Here is a 23,062-nt window from a genome sequence, read left to right as displayed (position 1 = left end):
AAAATGTAAACCGTACCTTATGACAGAACACAAATAAAAATATGAACCATATAGACCTATCGACGAACAGAACCACAAACTTGAAACAGAAACACAAGACATTCCAGAAAACCTCGGCAGATCAACAGACTCCAAACAGCTCTTTTGATAATGTTTGCCTGCTCCCCAGTATCCCTTTTGCCTTTGCTAGAAAAAACAACCAAACACAGAGCAACCAAACTAGAAAACCCCTTTTCGTACCCAGATAATCAAAGAGAAAAACACCCCATGATAAAATGACCCAACATGCTTTCGGCCAGATTCACAATCACAACCAGACCCGAACACTCAAAAAACAAACACCTGGAACCCCCCAGAGATGAGCGGGAAACAAGAGCCCGAGAAAACATACAACCCCCACAGCCAGACAAGGTAAATACAATCACCCCAAAATACCCCAACCCCTGAAGCAGTGGTGGATAGATAGATAGACTGGCGCCGAGTGAAGCGACAACCCATGATCAACAGATGCGACACCAACAAAAACAAGAAACCCCCAACATGATGCCACATAACACAAAAGGGAATACCGACTCCAGAAACCAATAGGCCAATCCCAAAGTGCGCTAGTCAGTAGAACCAACCATGTACCAAATTAAACTGACTGTCCACATGGGACGGAGCGCTAGACGAAAATATTAATCAAGACGTGTGCTTGCGACCCACTTCTTTCAGATATGTACCATGCTCTTTCCCAACAGTCGAATCAAAAATATAACCTCCTCTTAGAACGCCACAGTACAAAAGCGAACACCCGTCCAAAGGAATAATGTTGTGAGAATCGAACCATGGCTGGTGGCCGTCGCTTAGCCCCAGACAGAGGCCTGCACGCCCAAGCCGTTCTTCGATCCCCACACGCCACTGCCGTTACCCCAACCCAGGGACACACCACCGCCCGTGGTGTCCTTGACGCCGGCGGTCGCCGCGGCGGCGGTCGAGGCGTTGGAAACCGACGAAGCACGGTCGCTGGTAGTGGCATCACCCGAGGTGAAGCCGAATCCCAGGGGAGACGGAAGGGGAGTGGTGGAACGCTTGTTCAAGGCCGGGTTGGAAGCCTGGCCGGCACCGGTCTGTTGAAGAGGCCGGCTGCCAATGGGTCCCACAGAGCCGATGGGTCCAGTCGCCGACTTGCTCGATGCCTGTCTCGAGGAGGGAGAATCGGCGCCACCGGGAGACGAGGTTGAAGTTCCGGGCTGATCGGGAGTCTCGTACTTGCCAAAGACAGGGTTAATGCCCGAGCTGGGAGAAGAGGCGCTGTTGGCGCGCGAGGGCGACTGGAGGGAGGCGGCACCGGCGGCAGCCTGAGACACGCCATCAACACTCCCTTGGACGGGAGTTTGCGCTAGACCAAAGGGGTCGGCACCGCGGGGAGACGGGCCACGAACTCCGGTGGCAGAAGTCGGGGTACCACCGGCCTGGCTGTCGGAGCGGGGATTCTCATCGGTCAAGCTTCCAGGAGGGAAGAACGCGGGGCTGTCGTTGCCGTACAGGGCCCTATGCTGACGAGCCAGAAGCTCGCGGCGACTTTCCTCGCTCATGGCGGCTGGGCTGAGCGAGCGATCGGACTTGTTTCCAGACATTTCGGCAAGCAGGCCTTTGAGAGAAGCAGAAGAATTAAAACCATGTTCAAAAACTGGAACCATGTCCCAATGTAATATACAAGCCAGCGAATACACATATGGGCAGAGAAGATCATGGGGGGAATAGTGGAGGAAGATGCGGGCGAGGAAGAAAGAAAGAGGCTCCAAAGACAAATGCTACCACGTACTTCGGTTGTACTGTTGCTCCTGGTGATAGTTGCGGAGCTCCCTCTCACGCTGTGCTGCCATCCGACGCTTCGCTTGCATCATCTGCTCCACTTCGTTGGGACGACCCTGGAATCGTTGCGAGGCGTAGAAGCCCTGGAGGGAGGGATTCGGGTGCATCCGAGAATCGAACTCGCTGATCGAGTGATGACGCTGTGACATCGCACCGGCCATGCGGGGATCTACCACAGTACTGTTCAGAACGGACTAACGTCTAGTAGGGGGCATTCATGGAATCATACCGTAGTCGGGGTACGGGCGACCCATCATCATGGGCATCGAGTCTCTCCGGGGCGCGGTCCAGAGCTTTCCGCTCTTGACGAGATTGTCAATCGCACGGTCGACCTCTGTTGGAAGTCAGCGCCACTCTTTCCACTCTTTCTCCCCTTTTCCGAACAGAGAGTCCACTGTGTCTGCAGACCGCAAAAGAACACATCTGCAGTGCGTGATCTCTGATTCGCGTCGTACGGAAGATCCGCACAAGGTATGACATCTGGGGAGTCGGGGAATATGCGTACCATCGAACTGAGAAGAGAAGGCCGGGATTTCATCGCGCTGAGAGACGGAGCTTGATCCTGTGAGAGAGCACCAGTGTAAGCCTCGCTATTTTCCTGCTGGAAAAGATCGTGGAATGTCCTGCCAACCATACCTGACCGCGATGGGGGAGCCGGCTGTTCCCAGGAGGCCTGACGCGTAGGAGGGGCTTGCCAGCCCTGGGCCTCGTAGTAGGACGCCATTACTTAATTGATTTGGGGACCGCGACGGACGGAACGGACGGCGTGAAGCGGAACGAAAGATTGGCGCTGGGAGGCAATCAGGAGAGGCCTGTGGGAAGGATATGAATGAGCATGAGGTCCAGAACACCTAAGTAGCGCAGCCAGTGCATTGACAAGTAATTGCAGACGACGGGGAAATAGGCGGATGAAGACGGGGCGAGAGTCCACATAAACGGGCCAGGTGTCCGAGTCACCGCACCGGGCAGATAAACCTAAGAAAAAAAGGCGGGATGGCGACCAGCAATGACATCGATCGGAGTTATTCTTGGATTTCTCGGAATGACCCTTTCCCAAGTATCAAAATTTGCTTTCGAGTCTCTCCACCATGACATCCTCGGGGGTCCCATTGATCTTTTCGCATTGCGGAGATGACAAGCGGACATGGAGTGAAGAGGTCGACATATTGGATCTGACCGAGTCGGATGGAAGGCGTAGTTGATGAGGTGTTGTAGATTTTCCCATTGACCGTATTGTGGACGGCGGACAAAAAAAGAAAAGACAAGACATTGTGCTTCGGGAGTGTCAGGCAAGGGGACTGACTGGATGGTTACTCACAAAAAAAGGAGTGAATGCACTCTCAATAGGATCTACCACGAGCAAACGAGGCAGAACGGCAAGCAGTGACCGACAACAACTTCTCACCCTTCAGGCACGACAGACAGATTAAGTCTGGCGTGAGAGAAATGAAGAGGGTTGGAGAAGGCGGGGGGGGGAGAGAGTGGGTGGATGAGGGAATTAAGGACGGAGGATAGAGTGGAGGGGGAAGAAGGGGAAGGGAAAGGGAAAGGGAAAGGGAAGGAAAAGGTCGGGTAGCAGAGGAGAAATGCAATCGTCCCAAACCGAGAAGAGAGAGAGAGGGAGGGGGGGGAGGCTTGAGGAGGGGACGGGGAGAAAAAAACAGAGTCTCAAGACCGAGAAACGGAGAGAGAGCGAGAGCGAGAGGGAGAGGGAAAGCAGGTAGAGAGAGAGAGGAAGAGGGGGCAATGGAAAGGAAGCGAGCAAAAGACGTGGATTTCTTCTTCCTTTTTTTCTTGACCGGGGGGTAAGAAAATCAGACTGAGAGGAAGAGGACAAGCGGCAGCAACAGCAGCAACAAGCAGCAGGACTTTTCTCCGCTGTAGCCAAAATAATAATAAATTCCACTACTAATACTGGTAGGTAATGATTATACACCAAAGACGAGAGAGATTGAAAACATAACTCCAAAATCAAGCCGAGAACTCGGTCACTGACGGAGTACTTTTTCCAGTAAGTACAGCACCGTATGTCTAGACGTCTGTCAATATCACATTTTCCTTTCTGCCAGGACAGGCGCACTGCATGACAAGAAGAAATATATCAGAAAACGAAATCTGATGAGAGCATATCATCTGCACCATTCTCATCTTGCTTTTGATTTCGTTTCTCTTACTTGTTTGTGAAGACCGCCGGTGTCTCCGTGGAGTACGGAGTAAGGAAAAAATAAAAATAAAAATAAAAAGGAAAAAAATAAAAAAAGGGTGGGCATCGGATGGATTTGAATGGATGTGGTTGGTAGAGGAGATTCGGGTTGTTGAATCACTGGTTTCCTTCCCGATCCGAGAAATTTCTTCTCTCTCTGGCTCTCTCTTCCCTCTTCACAACTAAGTATAGGTTACTTCACTCGCGACTCGACTCTCCATATCCATGCCATCTCATCCTTAATTCATTCCTGACTCTATATCAAACAAACCAAAAGTTCCCATGATATAGAAGGTTATCAGATCCCACCGTGTCAAGGTGTTTCATCGGTGACAGGCAAGTATCCGTACGATAATGACCTGATTAGGGGGTCCCACATGTAATCTCCAATACGATACGCACGCACACGCAGTAGGTTGAGACTATCCGACATGGGGCTTGTGTTCGACCGGTCAGCAGCCCATCCCATCATCACCTGGGTGGTCCTTGGATGCAAGTCAGCAATTGATTGCTTGCACTTGATTACTGCCAGCCAGAGTTGCTCAACACAAATCCCAGAATACCAGCGAGTTGTTCATCGCTACAGTCTAAATTAAGCACCATGAACTGCTGCTGTCTCGAAAGTGAATGAAAAATCATGAAAAATCATGGGGATTGGAACAATCCATCTCCCCTGTCGCATCGCATCGCATCCGAACAGAAACCCTGATTTTCCGAGAATCAGTCCAATGCACAATGGCGTATGCACGGAGTTTGCCCTCTGACTGACTGACTGACTTGCTCCAAGTACAGACAGAGACTAGTAGAGTAGCCGGGAGCCGGGAAGAGATGAGGGGAGGCAAGCAACTTGCCAGAATCAAAAAGCACTGGGCAGCGCGGCCTTGTAATCAATCCTGTGTCTCTCTCTTAGCGTCGGCCCGTCAACCTTTTTTTTTTGCAGAGCTGTCCCACCCTCCCTCCTCCTCTTGCTCATTTACTTGGATGATGGGAGAACCCAGCATGCGCTGTTGACAACCTCAATATGGTGTCACCGAAGAGAGCAGGAAGCAGACTAACATCAATCAGAGATACAAAGCCTTCAATAGGAATCTATTATCGTCCCAACCTCTCAAACCCATCTGGCCCCTACTTTAATCCAGATAGTTCCAAACGCGAATTACTACCCGTGCAGGCCCCCTTTCCCGCACCCCTGGAGCAGGTCTAGATGGCAGCAGTAGTATCATCATCGTACCACACCTACCACTTCGAAGTCTGGGCACGGGCAGAGACCATGATCATGGTTCTGATCCAGGACTGTACAATACCACCGGGGGAGCGAGAATCATACGTGAGATAGAAACCTTGAATGATCTGGTCAATTAGTACAGTACTACGTACGCTGGGCACTTGCTCGACAACTTATGCTTGTCTTGCCCTTCGGCATTTCCCTGCTGATTCCGGCTGGATGATTGCGCCAAGCCATCGTTGAACGGACCTCAAATCATATCTTCCTCGTGGTGATTTAAATTAGCCCTGGTCTGGACGATGGGTGATGGATGCTGGCTGGCTGGCTGGCTAACCCTCTTTGGGCTGCTCCTCCTTGCGGGTAACTTCTTCGCGGCAGCGGCAAACAGTACGGAAGTAGTAGATGATCGAGTCATGACTGTTCCTCTGGGTCCTCACCTTGTGTACTCAGTCAGCACTCCGTATTTTGGGGTCTTATTCTCATTGTTTGTTGCAATGTAGCATTTGAAAACTGATGCCAACCATATATTTTCCCGAATAGTGGGTTGTTGTTGCGTGTGGATCCTCTTCAAGATGCTTGTTCCTGCTTCTTTTCGAGGGGCATCTACTCGAGTACGACAACCGTGGACAACTACAAGGCTAACCTCCTGCTCGTGTCTCGACAACCATTAACTGCCTGTTATTGCGGAAGATCCATGATCTACCTTACTTGTCCATACACCTTCCGGACTGTAGGCGGCGACACAGCTCGTGCTAATGTAGTCTGGGATAGATTGCCAGACTGCGTGGCTCCGGAGAATGGCCGGGACGAGGGGAGGGGAGCAACAACGCTGGACAAGGTGGGAGAGACCGTGATGAATATACTAACACTCAAATCCTTTCCTGCAACTTCTCTTGGGGAGAGGGCAGAAATGTCCAAATTGAGGAAAGGGAGGGGTGGAGGGGGGGGATGAGGGGAAGAAAAGAAGCGAAGGAGGGGAAAAGAAGTCCCGAATCACAAGATTGGGGGGCCTTCTTATGCATCGTCATCGTGCTTCCAGTGGCTTGGAATGACCGTGTATGCCCTTTCCGAAGGAGGCAGAAGTCAAGTTTGTGGAGGGATCAGATGGGCTATCACGCAGGCTGTCTGCCTGTCTGTCTGCAAGTGATAACCCCCGGAGGTGGGATGGGGATGGGGATGGGGATGGGATTTCTGCGAACAGTCGAATAAGCCCATGCAGCCTTGTCTCTCTCTCTCTCCCTCATCTGGTTGATTTTCAGATCCCACGCTCGACTTTTTCTTATTTTTGTTTCATTTAGCGGCAGGCCAGCGGGTATTGGGTGTGAGAGCCCCGATTGTCTCAGGATATTGAATCCGCGAGCCAGCGGAGAGAGAGAGAGAGAGAGAGAGACATATTGTTCTACAGTATTCCGTACAGTACTGTACTTCGATGCATTGCTTGAATGCAGCGACCCGGTCCACTGCTACACACTTTACCTTATACTTCACCTTGCCGCCGCCCTGTCACGTTGAAACCCCCCATCCGCAATACGTGACTTTTTCATCACCCCCCGGCCATGCTTACTTGCAGAAACAATGACCTCTGTGGCTGAGAATCCCTCGGGTTCGTGGGCAGGGTGAACCCTTCTAGAGGCTGCCTGCATTTCTTACTAACAATACTGGTGTAACTACATACCTCGTATCCTTTTCAAGTATTCGAGTGGTATTTTATACTGTCATAGTGAACTTTGAGACCAGTGATGATTTAGTTACATATCAGCAACGGTCTCCGACAGTCTGGTTCTCAGCCTTTCGATGGATCAATCGCGCAGAAACATTTCACCGGGGGGGAAGGCCTCATCTTCTTTGTACTCGACATACTTGTGCTAGAACCACCTAACGCACCCTATAATTCGGATCCCCGGTTGGTCGATTAACCTCCTTTATAGAATTCCGTTCCTTTCATCACGCTGGATCGGGTTAAGGGCTACAGGGTCAACTCCCCTAAGCCCATGGTTCCGAACCATGTTCCGGCCATGTGCTCAGCAATATGACATGTTGGAGCCGGTGGGAGAGAAACAATGTACTACTAGGTAGACTCAGTGCTTGACTGCCTTTGAGGGGGGTCGGAAAGGTTGGGACCGGTTCCTCTTGACTGGATTGGGCCCTGGAACTCGACCATTGTTGGAACCGGTTTGGAAATCCGGGGTTCCCCTAGAATAGCGATCTTGGGTTTGGTTGTGCGGTTGACAATCACTGACCTCGAAGCTGGGGTGCATGTTTAGTCCTGGTCAACTGGTGGTGCGCTGTATAGGTTATCGGATGTAGTATAGATTATATGTCTCGGAGATGAGGAGCAGTTGTGCCCCCTCCAGCGCCTCGACAGTAACGACGATGAACACAATTTAGCGTTACCAATAATAGTGAGTAGTCCGTTTCCCAGGCTGCCCGTCGTGAAGCACTGAGACTCCAGTCAGCCAGAGGGAACCAGGTGGGCCAAAGCTGGGCCTGAAATACTTTATTAACCAGCCGGTCACGGCGCCCCGTCACACGTGCCGCATTGGTTCGGACCCAGGGCCGAGACAAGTCACTTCCCGGGAAACGCGGGGCAGGCGAGAGGGAAAAAAAAAAGGGGGGGGGGAAGGTTTCTCGCTTTCTCATAATAGAAGAAGAAAAAAAAAGTTGAGTGGGCATTCAATGACTGGAATGAAAGCAGGGATCTAGAAAGGAGGAATGCAAAAACAACGGCGGCGGCGGCGGAGGCGGCGTTGGCGGCGCTGAAGGGTTTGTTGGTTCTATCTACTACGGGGACTCCGTACTCTTCTTCCAATAGCTGGCTTGGGGGAGGGGGGAGGTGATTGTTCTTGATGCCTTTTCTGCTGCGGAACAGGAGTTCAATAGCACACCCGATGATCGACACAAAAAATCGCTGATTAAGCTGGCGAGAGGATCGTAGCTTCCATCTAGATCCCTCGATTCGACAGGTGTGTTGGGATAGGCGCGTCTGGTTTCAATAAAGCTAATCCTTCCTCTGATCACTCCTATCTCAAAGTGGGTTTTGTGGGAGGATTCGCTGGGGCTGAAGGCATGGGGCAGGACATTTATCCATGCCAACCAATGTATGCAAGTCGCGGAGAAATGCATGTCTATTGAATGTGACAGGGTGGAGGGAGCTCCGCGCCAGGGATTCGCAGGACTTTGCCGCATTGATTGCGGCAGTTGAGGTTGGTTGGTTCTTGGGGTGATGAACAAATGCGCAAGACAGAGAAAGTAATATATACGAGTGAGGGAGAAAGCGCTCGCCTTGAAGAGGTGATAAATTGTGTGCCTGAGGAATGATGATATATATGCCGAGAGCAAGAATATACTAGCATTATAATGAAAGAATTAGGAACATACCTCACTATGAATCAGAGTCCACCGGGTTTCCATTACCGGAGGATGCAGCAGCAGCAGCAGCCTCTGCCCCTGCTGCAGTTCAACGGGCGCTGCAGTAGAACAATGAGACCCTTTTAGTGCTAAGCCGGCCAAGAATAGTCTATAATACCAGACCTAGTGCCAAACTACCTGTCATCTATTCGGGACTGACTGGGTTAGATGGAAGCCGTGAAGGAGTATGTCTCTTCCACCTGTAAGATGAAAGTAGAGTAGAGTGACTGCGCTGACTCGGAACGTGTTGGGGACCCTTCACTAAATGATGCTGTCTGAGTTTCCCCCTTTCAAGTCTGATCCGCCCTTCCCTCCAAGCATTGGCCCTTTTTTTGTTTCTATATTGTCTTCAGTTTGATCACCCGTTTCAGCTGCTGAGTCCTTATTGATAGGAACGGTCTTTGTCCTCGGCTTTTGTTTCGAGACTCTGTTCAAGATAGTGAGCCTGCTGAAAACATGTTTCTTCATTTGAGGTACTATTATCGCTGACGAGATAATATTCTCAGGTTGTGAAGTCTTCAAGCTGCGGCGCAAGTTGGTTGTGAGTAAATCGTCACGTAGTTAGTTCCTACCCCGGTGCAACATAGTGCATAGTCAAGTGCAGTGACTGCAGCGACTGCCGCTGTGCCGGCCGTGCCCGTTTCGACAGCAGTTACCGCCGTTGGCCGGCGGGATTACAGTAGCGGGAACACCCCCCTCCCCCCTCTCGCCCCCCTGGCCTCTGGCTCAGGCTCTGCTGCTGCTGCTCCTGCGCTGCTGCACTACGGCTGCTCTCCAGCCGATCGCCCTCAATTAGATTCTCTCTTCCGCCGCCCGCTGCTCGATTAACCTTTCCCAGCAACCTACTGGCATTCCCGCTATATTTCCCACACCCTATTCAATCGATCACTTCCAGGCTGGTCCTTCAATTCTGAAAGAAAGAAAGAAAGGAACGTAACGAAAAGGATACAGTCTGAACGCATCCATTCACTGTGCTCTTTCTCTTTCTTATTCTCTTCTCCAGACTCGGATTTACCCGCCTCTACTTGTGTGGTTTTTTGGAGTGTGCCCTTACCCGCTAGAGTCTATCGCTCTCTCCCCTTAAAACACTGCAGTGTCTATCTGGTGGTTGATCGGCTGAACACTTCCACCCACGCAATTCCTCCTCCTCTCTCCCCCGAAAAAAAACACCTCCTCCACTTTTCTGACTTCAAGGGAAACAGCGCTCACTTTTGTCTCGCTTCCTTCCCCTTGATTTCTTCATTTTTGTTTCTCTTCAATTCCTTTCGTGGTGGTGGAAATCCCACCTCCAGGGCTGTGAACTCTTTCCTCCGTGGAAAGCAGCACAAAGACATTTTTGCTGCACCTCCCCCCTCCTACATCGCCGGCCGATTGCTCTGTCGATTTTCCCTCGAAACCCGTTTGCCTTCTTCCTCCCTTCCTCCAACACCTTTCGCCTTGCAGGCACTCCGTCGCCGTTTCCCTCGGTTACGCATATCGGTGCATACGATCGTTGACGGGTTATCTATTCCCCGGTAGTTGAACGGTTTCTGGTCCGCAAAGTTGGAATTTCCTCGGTGGATCTGCGCACCCACGCCATTTGAGCACGACAACAGCGGGTTTTCTTCCGATCGCACCTTCTTGGAGGCCAACGTTGGCGGCAACGTTGGAGTCACTATATGCTCTCAGACACCCATGGGAATGCTAATATCTCTTCCGTACAAGGTGGAAAGTCTCCGCTAGCCTCGGAAAAGGCCTCGATGATGCCGTGGAAGTTATCGACCAATACGTCTCCGGAGGCAAAGAATCGGCCCCCATTGTCTTCGCAACAATCGAACTCCTTGCCCTCCACGCCATACCAACATGCGCGGAAAATCTCCTTCCATTCCCGATCGCCCTCGCCTCCCCACGGGAGCACCTCCCCCCGCTCCACCCACTCAGAGTCCACCCACCTCCCCCCTTCGATGCGAAAACAGTATGGCGGCTGCAAGTACGAGACGGCAATGGCTTTCTTCCGGAGACGAATACCGTACTCCATAGGGGCCGACTTGTTGCCGGAGGAGAAGGAGGGCTTGAAGGAGCGCCTGGAGCCCGAGGAGGAACAAAGGCTTACGGCCGACATGCTGGAGGTCTACGACCGACTGTTACCATCAGCGGAGAGCGACGACCGACGGCGGCAACTCGTCCGCAAGCTGGAAAAACTGTTCAATGATCAGTGGCCGGGATGTAATATTAAGGTTCATGTTTTTGGGTCGTCGGGGAATAAACTCTGTTCGAGTGATTCGGATGGTATGTACTTGGCCGCCACCCGGGCAGGGGTGGAAGTTGATGACCCCCCACGTGAGGATTGGCCGCTGACCCGAGGTATAGTTGACATCTGTATAACCACCACCTATAAAGAGCTGGAGCACGTGTGTCTGCTGGCGGAGGTTCTCGCAAAACGTAAGGAGACTGTTTCGATCTTGATCTTGATCTGTGCCGCAACTCTAACGGTGATGCACTACAGATGGCATGGAGCGAGTCGTTTGCGTTTCGCACGCCAAAGTCCCCATCGTCAAGATCTGGGACCCGGAGCTGCAATTAGCATGTGACATGAACGTCAACAATACCATGGCCTTGGAGAACACGCGGATGGTGCGGACGTATGTAGAGTTGGACGAGCGCATTCGGCCCCTGGCCATGATCGTGAAACATTGGACAAAGCGGAGGATATTGAATGATGCCGGTACGTGTCAGAATCTGGATTCATGGCATGCAGCGCACGCTCCGTTCGCCGCTCTTTTTTTGCCCCGCTGCAGTGGCCTCTCCTTGTTTGATGGCTGACACTGACCCGCTGGTTTTCAGGACTTGGAGGCACCCTGAGTTCTTATACGTGGATCTGTCTGATTATCAATTTCCTGCAAACGCGGGATCCTCCCATTCTGCCGAGCCTCCAGGCTCGACCTCACAAGAAGAAAACAACCGCGGACGGAATTGTTTGCTCCTTCGATGATGATCTTGATTCCCTCGTCGGTTTTGGACGACAGAACAAGCAGTCCCTTGGAGAGTTGCTCTTCCAATTCTTTCGGTACTACGGCCATGAGCTGGACTACGAGAAAAACGTGATCTCCGTCAGGGAGGGAAAGCTCTTGTCAAAGGAGGCTAAGAGATGGCACTTGTTGCAAAACAATCGCCTGTGTGTTGAAGAACCTTTCAACACGTCTCGAAATCTGGGTAACACCGCGGATGATACGTCATTTCGGGGGGTTCACATGGAGCTCCGCCGGGCCTTCAAGGCCGTATCCGAGGGCAACCTGGAGCTTTGCTGCGAACAGTACGAGTACCCGCCAGAAGAGGAGCGTTCATGGGAAAGACCTCCCCCGCAACCGCGGCCGGTCATCACCGCAGCACCACCACCCTCTCGAGGTGGTCGTGGCGGTGGCCGAGGTGGAAGACATTCGAATCAATTCGGCCGCGGCGGAAATTCTGGTGGCCGGAGGGCTTCCAACACCCCCAATAAGTCGAATAGCTTCCGACAACCCAACGGTATGAGTGCGTCCGAACTATCTTTGCAAGCTCAGCATGCCCAATATCTCCTACATGATCATCTCTACCAACAAATTCAGATTCTTCAAGCCCAGGAACAAGAACTGCGACTCCAACTGCAAAATCAGGCGCTCTTGACAGGACGTCCTCCGCCTGTCCTCATTCGGCAACCGTTCATCCAGTTCCCAATGCCCCAGCAGCAGGAAACCTCTACAGAGGACAACTCACGGTCAAGATCCGGAACAACGAATCATCAAACGCACGGTGCATCACTCCGTCAGCCGGTCTACTATAGCACCCCGTACCTCCCCGTCACTGTTCCAGGTGTGCAAGGGAGCAGCACCAACCCACCGTCGCCGTCAGCAACCACCGCAATGCCGGACCTGAGACGCAGTCCTCGCCGGTCATCAGTAGCGAACGGGTCACCAAGCGGGTCACTGCGGGCGCATTCGCAACCGGCACGCCCTGTGAACTCCCTTCCAAGCTATGCTCCGCTCTACTCTATCCCCCAAGCAGCGGACGGCTCGCCGACGTCGAAGTCGCGCAACATGCCTGGTTCTCCAGACGGCACGCAGGCAGAGAACGAAAGCTCCTTCATGCCCAGCAGCCTACCCAACGTTTCTCGCTCGGGTTATTTCGACGAGAGCCGAACGAACGAATATATGGGTTATTTCCTGGCGACCTCTCCGCAATTGCAGGCGTATCACCAGAACGCTCTGTTGTCCTCCCTCTCGTCTCCGGTGGGGCTTACAATGCAGAACGGTGGCATGATGCCCTTTGTCGGAAGTTCCCAGGAATACATGCAGTCTATGTCACCCAACGAGGTAGCTGGCCAGGGCGTCGACGGTGCTAACACCTTTCCCACCAAGTCTGCTTCTTCGCAACAGCGTGCATCCTCTCGATCGGCACCCTCAGGGGATCGTGGCGGCCCATTGATCGTGGATGGCTCTGTGCCTCCTAGTGAACCGCGTCTCTCAGCCTCAGCAGAACACTACGACCCGTATGCTACCATGAGCCATTGTACATCCGCCTCGGATGAGATCAACACGGACACTCCTGCCAGTGTCTCCGACTCGTTTTCCCAAGACTATCCGGATAACAGCTCCGTCGAGATTGACGCGGCACCTTATTTCGCACGGCAAGGGATTGAGTCATATCCTACGGGCAAAGTCAGCGATCCCTTTGTCAATGGTCATGGAGGAAAGCATAGTCTGCTTTCCAGCCGTCTGCAAAGTCTGCATCTGTCAAATTCGGAGAAGATAGCCGAGCCTGTGGCTCGTGGTGGATCCGAGAAACCTAAGACTGTCCCTAGTCAACAAGAACATGTGGATAAAGAGGCCCCCCGACCGAGACAGGTCCATGGACCAGAGAAAGGAACGTCGACCTCGGGTACTTCTTCAGTGACCGAACAGCAACCTGCAGCGTCTACTGGGAAGCGCCGTGTCAACGGCGTTGAGTCATCGGAAAGAGCCAATGGAGGTACCCACAAGGCCAAATCTAAGAATCACAACTCTTCGTCTGGGTCCGGCGACAACGAGAGACGAAATGTGGGTTCTCAGCCACGGAAGTCAAACGGGGTTAGTTCCACACAGGATTCCACAGTGAACCATGCCAGCAGCGGCTGGCAGATGCCCAAGAGCAGAAAGCCAAAAAGGAATGCCAAGCACTCTACGGAGCACCGACATGGCTTGCAGAGTGGCGCTGAGCCACTTCCTGCGGATGAATCTCTGAGAAAAGGCGGCTGAAGACGTGACTGAACTCGGTCTATGCTTCGCATTGCTACTGATGCGCGTTGCAGTGCAGAACGTGCCCCGTGCTGTCCGCCTTCCCGTGGTCGAGCTGAGTCGTCGACATGTTTGGTTCGAGAATTGATCTCAATACATACATCAAAAAGTCTGTGCGATGTGACACAGCTTTTGTGCACCTTCTATCGCAGCGCGATCTTTTCCTTTATTGCGAAACAATCTTTCTGCCAACTATCCTCCCCCCTGCGAGGGAAGGTGTTTTGGTAGTGTATAAACGAGGCGACGTCCTCTTGCAGATGATATGATTTCGGTTGCACTTGCTTCGCTACCTTTCCATGGTAGTATATGACACTTTGCTCTTCTTTCTCTTCTTTTTTCGTGTTGAATATTGGCGTTTTGCAAGGTTAAATCACGGAAATTGGCAACCAGGGGGTATGGCTGGCTACCACGGGTTATTCGCATGAATTGCATACGGTATATGTGCCCCGTTCTTCATCTTCTTCGTTCGACTTTTTTTTTTTTTTTTTCTTTCGTCGATTGCACTGCCCGGATTTGGAAGGCTATCAACATCCTCTCGCAACGTCTCTTTGTGCACAAAACGGGAAACGGAATACACAAAAACATCCACCAAATATGGTGCGCGCGGACCCTCGATATACAAAAATGGAGCGCAGGCATTGTCTCTTATACATACTGGCCCCTTTCTCTTGCTTTCTCTTGATTGTTGTTCTATTTTGCTCTTGTGTGCTGTGACTGGCAACGCATCTTTGAATATTATATCCGACCGGCATGATCATCACCATCATCAGTTATCATTGTCAATATACCAACATAGCAGGGTGCTAGGCGAGTGGGTTTATTGCTTTTGTTGTTTGCTCATCCTTATTTGCATACCTTGATTGTTTCATGTCATGTGTGTTTGTGTTTTACTACTGAGAAAACACCCTTTTTTTCTGCCCTGCTATTCTATTCCTCGGTTTCACAATTTCTACAAGAGGGAGAATGCAGATGGGGAGATGTCTAGACATTGAAAAATTTCACATAAGGCAGAAATATCTGAAAGAAATGAAAAAAAAATTGACAAATACACATATGAACCATCGCTATTCTAATTTCTCGGTATTTCTCCAAGGATGTTGATGCTGGTACGTTGAGTATCAGTAGATGGATTAAATCCGTACTGTATGTGGCTTCACCCGGAAATCGGCCGGAAGTGCGGTAGTTTGGAATAGGGCGGACGGGAGAGACCAAAATGGTGCCTCCGCCCAACTTTGCTTTGCAAACCTTCCCGCAAAATAATTGTCCGCCCTCATCTCGACTTCTAATTCAATTGGCATCCCCCCTCTATTCCTCCCCCACTTGTCTTCCCCGTGGGCTCCTCTTAGGTCTCACCATTGACCTCCCTCGGTCACCTCGACTTCATAGACCTGCCTGTGCTCATGGTATAGGTGCTGCAGTCTTCCACGGGTCTGCGATGCCTTGAAATCAGACCATCATGACCCCCGAATCAGCAGCAGCCGCCCGCGGCACCACAACACCGGCCGTCCCCTCGCGCAACGCCCTTCGGGTCCTGCGACGGCTGGCTCTCGCCGGATCTACGGTGGGCGGGTTCTGTACCATTGCGGCCGTGACATACGATGTGCACCGCCGGGTCACCATTGCCGAACGCATTGTCGAGAATAAGCGCGCTCTCCATGCCTCCGCCCCCAACTACGATGCCACGGCCGCCGCGAGAAGGCTCGCTCGCATGATGGAGGCCGCCGAGGCCGGTGAGTTCATGGGACTGGAGTCCCTGAAGGACCAGGATCGTCGCGCTGCATCACAGCCAACACCACCGATAACGCCAACGCCAGAAGTGAACAATCATCCGTCCGACCGCACAACAACAACAACAACAACAACAACAAATTCCTTTCAGAACATGTATATCCCCTTACCGGGTGGTGGTGGTTACGGTAGTGCGTCGTCGTCCGCTGTGGTGGAGAAGTTGCTGAAAGATACGAGACCGGGACCGTTGAACCCGCAGATGCAGACTGCCGGGCTTGCTGATGGCCTGGGCTCCCTTGGCAGTAGCGACAGTAGTGGCAGTAGCGCGAGCGAGTTTCATAAGATCGCGCCCGGCACATTTGGGGATAGTCTTTCGGATGAGAAGGCGCTGATGGATACTCTGGAAGATCAGCCGGTTACGTGGCAGATCCAATGGTTGCTGACCAATGACCGCCCCGTGTACGCGGCGCAGTTGTTTCTCGACACGCACCCCGAGACACACCAGCACCTGGCTCCGGAACGACGGCAGCTGGCGGAACAGGTGTTTTTCGCCAATTGCAAGGCCGGGAATGTGCATCTGGCACGGAATGTCTTCGAGCGGGTGGAAGCGGTGGACCAGGTCTCGTTTGAGATGTGGAGGACCATGATTCTGACGCTGGCGAAGAAAGGTGCCATCGAGTCTGCGGCTGCGATCTACACGCGCTACATGCACAGATTCAAGGCCTCGCCGGAGATGATCGATATTGTGCTCCGCTGTCTGGTCGAGTCGCACCGACTGACCACGGCGAAATGGTTCCTTCTCCGGAATCTACAGTATGATCGCGGCTGTGGCCTGTGCGGAGCGTACCTGACGGGACTCTGGAGGAAGACGAGAAGCATAGAGCTGCTCAACGGCCAACTTAGCAAGCTGCTGCGGGTCCTCATGCGTCTCGGCAAGCAGCCTACCGATAAACTGTTCAACCCGGTCATCAAGGCATACGTTGAGTTTGGCCGCCTCGCCGACGCCGAAGCCCTGGCGAACGAAATGACGCGGAACCATGGAATCCCGCCTCGCTGCCGGACCAAAGGGCTCCTGTTGCTGGGCAAGGCACTGGAGTGCGATTGGGAGGGCGTTCGTGCCGGCTTCGAAGAAATGCACAAACTCCGCTTGGTCTACAGATCGGCCGACTTCATCCCGGTCTTTGACCGCATCTTCCTCGAATACTGGCCGACGCACACTGCGGAGGAGATCCGGACATGGCTGTATGGCTACCTAACCGAATTCGAGATCGTCCCCGATCGGGTCCTGTACAAGCACATTCTGGAGGCCTTGGTGCACAAGGGCGATCGGGAGATGGTCTATGAGTTTCTGCGCTTCGCCAAGGAACGCCAATGGCCCAAACTCATGGATGAATTTGCATTCCTGGAAATGCTGCGATCCCGGCGCCACGCGCTCGAGCATTCACCGATTGGTTTCTGGCAGATGCTGCAAGCCGCGCGCATGAAGTACGGCCAGGCCGCCGCTTCACAGCGGATTCTGGGGTATGATCAACACTCCTTCCCAAGTCCGGAGGTCAACAAGATGCCGTTCACCGAGGACTCATTGCCATTCTTCCAACGGATGCAGCAAGAAACACAGACGTCGAGGCCGGTGGATCAATATCAGAAAGTCCACCGGCTGATGGCGCATTACATGCATAACGGCAAGTTCGTCGAGGCGTTGAAGCGGTACGAGGCTGCGAAAGCTGCCAGGTTTCACTTCAAGCAGGTGCACGTGGAGCTGGCCGTCATCGCTACTATCATCGAGAAGGGTATCGAGGCAGCCCGTGAGCTGATTGATTCCGACTGGAGGAGCATTCGCAACGTGACCCGGTTCCTCCCCCAATACTTCCGCCAGGTGATTGAGATGGACACGCAGGCTACGAACGAACACATCAAACTCGCAGTCTTCCGCTTCTATGACATCTGCTCGTCCGGGAAGGACATGGTCGTCAAGCACCACATGCTGGTCGCGCTCTGCCGGCGTCTAATCCATGAGGACAAGCCCGATCTGGCCATTGAGCTTCTGTCCGCGATCTATATGTCCCGCCACCGGAGAACCCTGGCCTACGATGGGCCCTGCCTGAAGATGTTTCTGCGGGCGTTTACCTTGGCCGACAACCCTCTGGGTGTCCGGTGGTGCCTCATGACGGCGCTGACCTGGCCGAACATCGGCACCGATTTCACCATCGAAGTGCGGCGGATCATCGGGCGGTTACGCCACCGCACGGAAAGCAACCTGACCAACATGCACTACATGATCGAACGGGAGGAATATCTCACCCACGTGGCCGACATGGTTGTCCGGAAGGTCGAAGGCAAGGATGACTCAATGTCGGATCTGATACACAACCCCCGACTCAAGAATCTCAGGCGCAACATCATCAAGCGTCCCCCAACGGCGATCAAAGCCTACCGACTGGATGAAGTGGACAGGGCGGTCACCGAGTGGGACGAGGAATATGAATTGCACGCCGCGCTGGGAGAGATTCAAAATGTTCGCGTGCGGGCTATTGCCAACCTAACCGAGGAGCAATACCTGGATCTCGAGTGGACAGAGGGCGACCTAGAGAGAGGAGAAGAGCACGAGCAAGGGCAGGAGCGAGAAAAAGAACAAGAACAATGATTTGACAGATGGTAAATGCCATGCCATTGAAGGGGTTGATTACGAGTGCCCTTTCCTAGGCTATGTCCTACTGCAGCCGGGGGGAGATTCACAGTCTTCGTCATATTGTGTTTATGTATATAGGTGGATAGATTTACGGGGGACCAATCAGTTGGGATTATTGTATTGTACGATAGCGGTGTCAGAGTCAGGGTCAATGACCGATTTCTGAGTTATGAGGGGAAGATACCAATTTGAATTCATCATGGGTTTCTACAGTAGGAGTATGAGTAGGGGTATGAGGCGATGTTTACTGTGATGAATCCGAGAAAGTAAGAGAAGTAGAAGAGGATCGTACGGTGCCTGAAATTACTGAGTTGGGAATAGCCGCCGTTCCGCCGGTCCTACTATTCTTTTTCACATGTCAGGGTGTCACGCCACTCACTCATTGTTGGCCAGCCAGTCTGATTCTCTCCGCCCGCACTTTTTCTTTCTCCAAACAACCCCCCCCTTTATCATCTCACTCGAAACCAGCCACCCTCTCCCTTTCGACTACTCTTCTCCCGTGTCGAAGACGAAATATGCCCTGCGCTCTCTTCCGAACTACTTCGTCTCGTCGAATTTGACCCCCTTTCGTCTTCTCCCATCGCACAATGGCCACCGCGGTCGCCAATGGCCACGCCACCCCCTCCGCTGATGTGGCCAAACAACGGAGACAGATCCACCACCACGCCGACGTCGTCATCGTGGGCGCCGGGATTCTCGGATGCGCCCTCGCCGTGACACTGGGGAGACAAGGCCGGAGTGTGCTGCTGCTGGAGAACTCGTTAAAGGAGCCCGATCGCATCGTGGGCGAACTGCTGCAACCCGGTGGTGTCCAGGCCCTGGAGCAGCTGGGTCTCGCCGACTGTCTGGAGGAGATCGACGCGATCCCCGTGGAGGGGTACTACATCACATACCACGGCCAGCCGGTGGAGATCCCGTACTCGGAGGCCTCGCCGACGACGCCGCCGCCCCGGGGCCGCTCCTTCCACCACGGCCGGTTCGTGATGAAGCTGCGCGGCGCGGCGCTGGCGTGCCCCAACGTTACGGTGGTCGAGACCAAGGCCACGGAGCTGGTCACTTGCTCGCACACCAAGCAGGTTCTGGGTGTCGAGTGCGTGACCAAGGACGGCCAGGCGGACTGCTACTTCGGCCACCTCACCGTCGTGGCGGACGGCTACGCCTCCAAGTTCCGCAAGCAACACCACGCCCGCACCCCCGAGGTGCGCTCGCGCTTCTGGGGGCTGGAGCTGATCGACGCCGTCATGCCTAAACCCTACTACGGCCATGTGCTGCTCAGCAACGACGCCCCGATCCTCATCTACCAGATCGGCACCCACGAGACCCGCATCCTGATCGATATCCCCGAGAATCTGCCGTCGGCCTCCGTCAAGAACGGCGGCGTCAAGGCCCACATGCGCAATGTCGTCCTCCCTTCGTTGCCGGAATCCGTGCGCCCTTCCTTCGAGGCTGCCCTCGAAAAGGGCCCGCTGCGCTCCATGCCCAACTCCTATCTGCCCAGTGCGCGCAACCAGACCCCCGGGCTGGTCATCCTGGGCGACGCCCTCAACATGCGGCACCCACTGACCGGCGGCGGCATGACCGTCGCGTTCAACGATGTTGTCGTGCTGCGCGACCTGCTGAGCCCCGAGAAGGTGCACAGCTTCAGCGACACTGAGAAGGTCATCCGCCAGCTGTCGTCGTTCCACTGGCAGCGCAAGAACGGATCCTCGGTCATCAATATCCTTGCCATGGCGTTGTACAGTCTTTTTGCTGCGGACGGTTAGTGCCCTGCCCCTGTCCCTGTTGCCCCCCTCCTTTCGCATGTCAAAACATCGTCGCATGAACTAACACACCGCGGGTGTAGATGAACACCTCCGCGCTCTCCAACGCGGCTGCTTCCGCTACTTCCAACTGGGCATGACGTCCGGCCCCGTGGGCCTGCTGGCGGGCATGACCAAGAAACCAGCCGTGCTGTTCGGCCACTTCTTCTCCGTGGCCTTCCTGTCGCTGTGGCTGCTGATCGCCGAATCACCGCTGTACAAACTGCCGTTGGTGCTGTGGCAATGTGTCATGGTGTTCTGGACGGCGTGCGTGGTGATCTTCCCGTACATGCTGATCGAAGCTTTTTGCTGATGCTGATGCTGATGCTTATGTGGATATCCCCTTTGCCTTTTTTGCCTCTTGTATAATACTGACATCAGTGTCATTGAGTTAACTATATTAATACCTTCTTCTTTCATGATGTTGGTTGGTTTTGGTTGGGTACCTAGTATATATACGTGCTATGTTTTGTGTGTGTGTGTGTGTGTGTGTGTGTGTGTCGGATAGAATTAATAGGATAACGTGCATTTAATGACAGCATTTGACCGCGCTTTTACATTGGGTTCAGACTTTGGGGAGAGGTGTATAGCATAGTCCAGTCTCTAGGGAGTATATATAGAAACGTGGCTAGCTTACCCCGAGCTACATGAGCTACATGAGACCCTAAGTTTGTGGTCAAGGTAAAACCGGCTCATCCGCCAACCGCACCTCCTCCGCTGCTTCACTTTCTGGGGGTTCCTCCCACTCTGCCCACCCCTCCCCTCTGTTTGGGTGGACTCCTTCCTCATTGTACTGGGGCGCCGAGGACCGTAACGACTCATCATCCAGACCCACTACCCATACACAGCGATTGTTAGCATTACCCCTAAGAAGAGAACTACCCGCACAAATTCACAACAAGGGGAACTGGGAAGAACTAACCAAACGGCCGAATCCACCAACTCGCCGCCGACGCCGCCCCAAACACCGCCGCCAGCACCACAAAGATCGCCGGGGTGAACCGGCCGACGGTGACGCTGTAGATCAGCGAACACGCCGTGGGGGCGAAGATGCGCGCGAGCGCGTGCAGCAGCCCCTTCGCGCCGAGGATCTGGCCCAGCCCCTCGCGGGGCACGTGCTTGGTCAGCGAGGACTGCAGCGTGGGGACGCCCATGCCGCCCAGCGCCATGACCACGCCCGAGAAGGTCATGAGGGCGCCGTTGAAGGCGAGGGCGTAGCCGATATTGCCCAGGGTGTCGAGGAGGATGGAGATGCGGATGAGGCTGATTTCGTAGGGGGAGGAGCCTGGGACTCGTTTTTCGGCTGCGGGGTTGTGGGGGTCTGAGGCGGGTTGGAAGACGGCGGTGATGAGGGGGTAGATGACGAAGAGGTTCAGGACGCGGATGATGCTGATGCTTGAGATGAAGAGGCTTGATTCCACGTTGCCCCATCCGAACTTGTACTCGGCGTACATGATGATGACCTGCGCCGAGCCGAGGGCCACGCCGAAGGCGAGGGTGTCTAGGGTCGTTAGAAGGATGATGTTGCGGCGGAGGGCCGGGGTGGCGCCCCCCGCGTTGGGGAAGAGGGGGCTCGGTCGCCCGACGGGCGGGAGGAGCACGGCGAGCGGGGTGAGGAGGTGTTTCGGGTTGAGGGTGTCCCAGATGGGTTTCGGGGGTTGGTCGTGCAGGTGTTTGCGGTGGCGGTCTCGGAAGGCGGCCTGGCGGCCGGGGGAGAGGGATTCCGGGACGAGGAGCAGGATGGTCACCAGGAAGAGGATGTGGAGGACGAGCGAGGCCGTGAAGACGTCCAGGACCTGGCCGGTGCGTTTGATCAGCACGGCGGCCAGGAGCGGGCCCGCCGCCAGCCCCGAGAACAGCGCCCCGTACAGGTACCCGAAGGCGACGCTGCGGTGGGCGGGCGCGGTGCAGTCCGAGGCGTACGAGGCCGTCAGCGCCATGATGGTCGTGAACGAGCCGCCCAGCCCGTCCACGAACGCCGCGCCCAGCAGCACGTTCACCGAGACCAGGTCCGGCTGCGCCGCCACGAACAGCGTGATCGCCTCCCCGACCACCGTCGCCAGCGTGCTCAGCGCGATCACCCGCGTCCGCCCGTGCCGGTCCGACAGGTGGCCCAGCCGCGGGCACACCAGCGCCGACAGGATCCCCGCCACCAGGTTGTAGTACAGCTGGAACCGCGCCACCTGCGACTGCACCTCCGGGACCTGGCACTGCGCGTTGTCGCTCCCGATGATCACCGGCAGGTACGTGAACCCCGGGTTCTGGCTGGCTTTCTTCGCCATGTAGTCCTTGCACACCAGCGTCACCATCAGGTTGATCTTGGGGACCGCCGTGCCCCCGAACCCCAGCATGTAGAGGGTCAGAAAGGGGAAGAGCCAGAAGACCTGTTCGATGACGGTTAGCAAGGGAAAGCTTTGCAGGATATAGCGGGGGTTATAGCGTATCAGTCACTTACGCTCGCCTTCCACCATTTGTGTCGCGGACTTTCGTCCTCATGGTCGTAGTCATGGCCCGAGGGCGAGAGGCTCGTCTCGTCGGAGTCGTGCGATGGTCTGAAGTCGCCTAGTAGAGGCGTCTGTTCGTGTGTGTGAAGGTCTGTCGCATCGTGGTGCTCGGAATGAGCCGAGGCTGCATCCGAACGAGCACGCAGACTCGGGTTGTAGTCGACCTCTGCTGGAGGGGGGTCTCCCCTGGTTTGTGGTCTGATGCCCGTCATGTTTAATCGGGCGATTTATGAGGATGATAGTCGCACGAGAGCAATCATATAGAGTGTATATGTATATATTCGAAAGTTGCTGCCTGTAATTCCTGGAGAAGGGGGGAGTTTGAGAAGGGCGATAGCCACAAATTGCTTATCAATCAAGC

At 54.1% G+C, this 23,062-nt stretch overlaps 6 protein-coding genes across 6 annotated transcripts; 4 read left to right on the top strand and 2 right to left on the bottom strand.

Annotated features, from left to right (window-relative positions):
• Positions 1–845: 845 nt before the first annotated feature.
• ASPACDRAFT_36649 (uncharacterized protein) lies at positions 846–2,581 on the bottom strand (the record flags this gene model as incomplete). Its single annotated transcript, XM_020200229.1, has 5 exons — positions 846–1,633; positions 1,808–2,026; positions 2,087–2,191; positions 2,363–2,419; positions 2,494–2,581. 5 exons carry the CDS (start codon positions 2,579–2,581, stop codon positions 846–848), a joined length of 1,257 nt encoding a protein of 418 aa, XP_020051615.1.
• A 1,903-nt stretch (positions 2,582–4,484) lies between these two features.
• Positions 4,485–4,690, top strand: ASPACDRAFT_127284 (uncharacterized protein; the record flags this gene model as incomplete). Its single annotated transcript, XM_020197013.1, has 1 exon — positions 4,485–4,690. A coding segment is annotated over exon 1 (160 nt), but the record flags the coding sequence as incomplete, so codon positions are not given.
• Positions 4,691–10,435: 5,745 nt separating this feature from the next.
• ASPACDRAFT_48017 (PAP/25A associated domain family) lies at positions 10,436–13,942 on the top strand (the record flags this gene model as incomplete). The annotated part of the gene is made up of 4 exons (XM_020202052.1): positions 10,436–10,961; positions 11,043–11,114; positions 11,179–11,397; positions 11,517–13,942. The coding sequence occupies 4 exons, from the start codon at positions 10,436–10,438 to the stop codon at positions 13,940–13,942; spliced, it is 3,243 nt and encodes a 1,080-aa protein (XP_020051613.1).
• Positions 13,943–15,283: 1,341 nt separating this feature from the next.
• On the top strand, positions 15,284–18,671 carry ASPACDRAFT_127278 (pentatricopeptide repeat protein). Its single transcript, XM_020197012.1, has one exon. The coding sequence runs from the start codon at positions 15,438–15,440 to the stop codon at positions 18,351–18,353; it is 2,916 nt and encodes a 971-aa protein (XP_020051612.1). The 5' UTR covers positions 15,284–15,437; the 3' UTR covers positions 18,354–18,671.
• Positions 18,672–18,872: 201 nt separating this feature from the next.
• erg1 (squalene monooxygenase erg1) lies at positions 18,873–20,728 on the top strand. The gene is made up of 2 exons (XM_020206027.1): positions 18,873–20,156; positions 20,242–20,728. Exons 1-2 carry the CDS (start codon positions 18,986–18,988, stop codon positions 20,508–20,510), a joined length of 1,440 nt encoding a protein of 479 aa, XP_020051611.1. The 5' UTR covers positions 18,873–18,985; the 3' UTR covers positions 20,511–20,728.
• A 386-nt stretch (positions 20,729–21,114) lies between these two features.
• Positions 21,115–22,913, bottom strand: ASPACDRAFT_55301 (putative tetracycline-efflux transporter; the record flags this gene model as incomplete). The annotated part of the gene is made up of 2 exons (XM_020202978.1): positions 21,115–22,581; positions 22,653–22,913. The coding sequence occupies 2 exons, from the start codon at positions 22,911–22,913 to the stop codon at positions 21,115–21,117; spliced, it is 1,728 nt and encodes a 575-aa protein (XP_020051610.1).
• Positions 22,914–23,062: the final 149 nt, after the last annotated feature.

Source organism: Aspergillus aculeatus (assembly GCF_001890905.1).
Source record: "Aspergillus aculeatus ATCC 16872 unplaced genomic scaffold ASPACscaffold_21, whole genome shotgun sequence".
Taxonomy (NCBI): Eukaryota; Fungi; Ascomycota; class Eurotiomycetes; order Eurotiales; family Aspergillaceae; genus Aspergillus; species Aspergillus aculeatus.
Note: the sequence above shows the minus strand (reverse complement) of the source record. Positions and strands in the feature narration are given on the sequence as shown.

Excerpts from the sequence above, each read along its gene's own strand:
- ASPACDRAFT_127278 (XM_020197012.1), top strand. The coding sequence starts at position 15,438 with ATGACCCCCGAATCAGCAGCAGCCGCCCGCGGCACCACAACACCGGCC.
- erg1 (XM_020206027.1), top strand. The coding sequence starts at position 18,986 with ATGGCCACCGCGGTCGCCAATGGCCACGCCACCCCCTCCGCTGATGTG. Across the intron at positions 20,157-20,241 it reads CAGTCTTTTTGCTGCGGACG|ATGAACACCTCCGCGCTCTC; the intron begins GTTAGTGCCCTG and ends CCGCGGGTGTAG.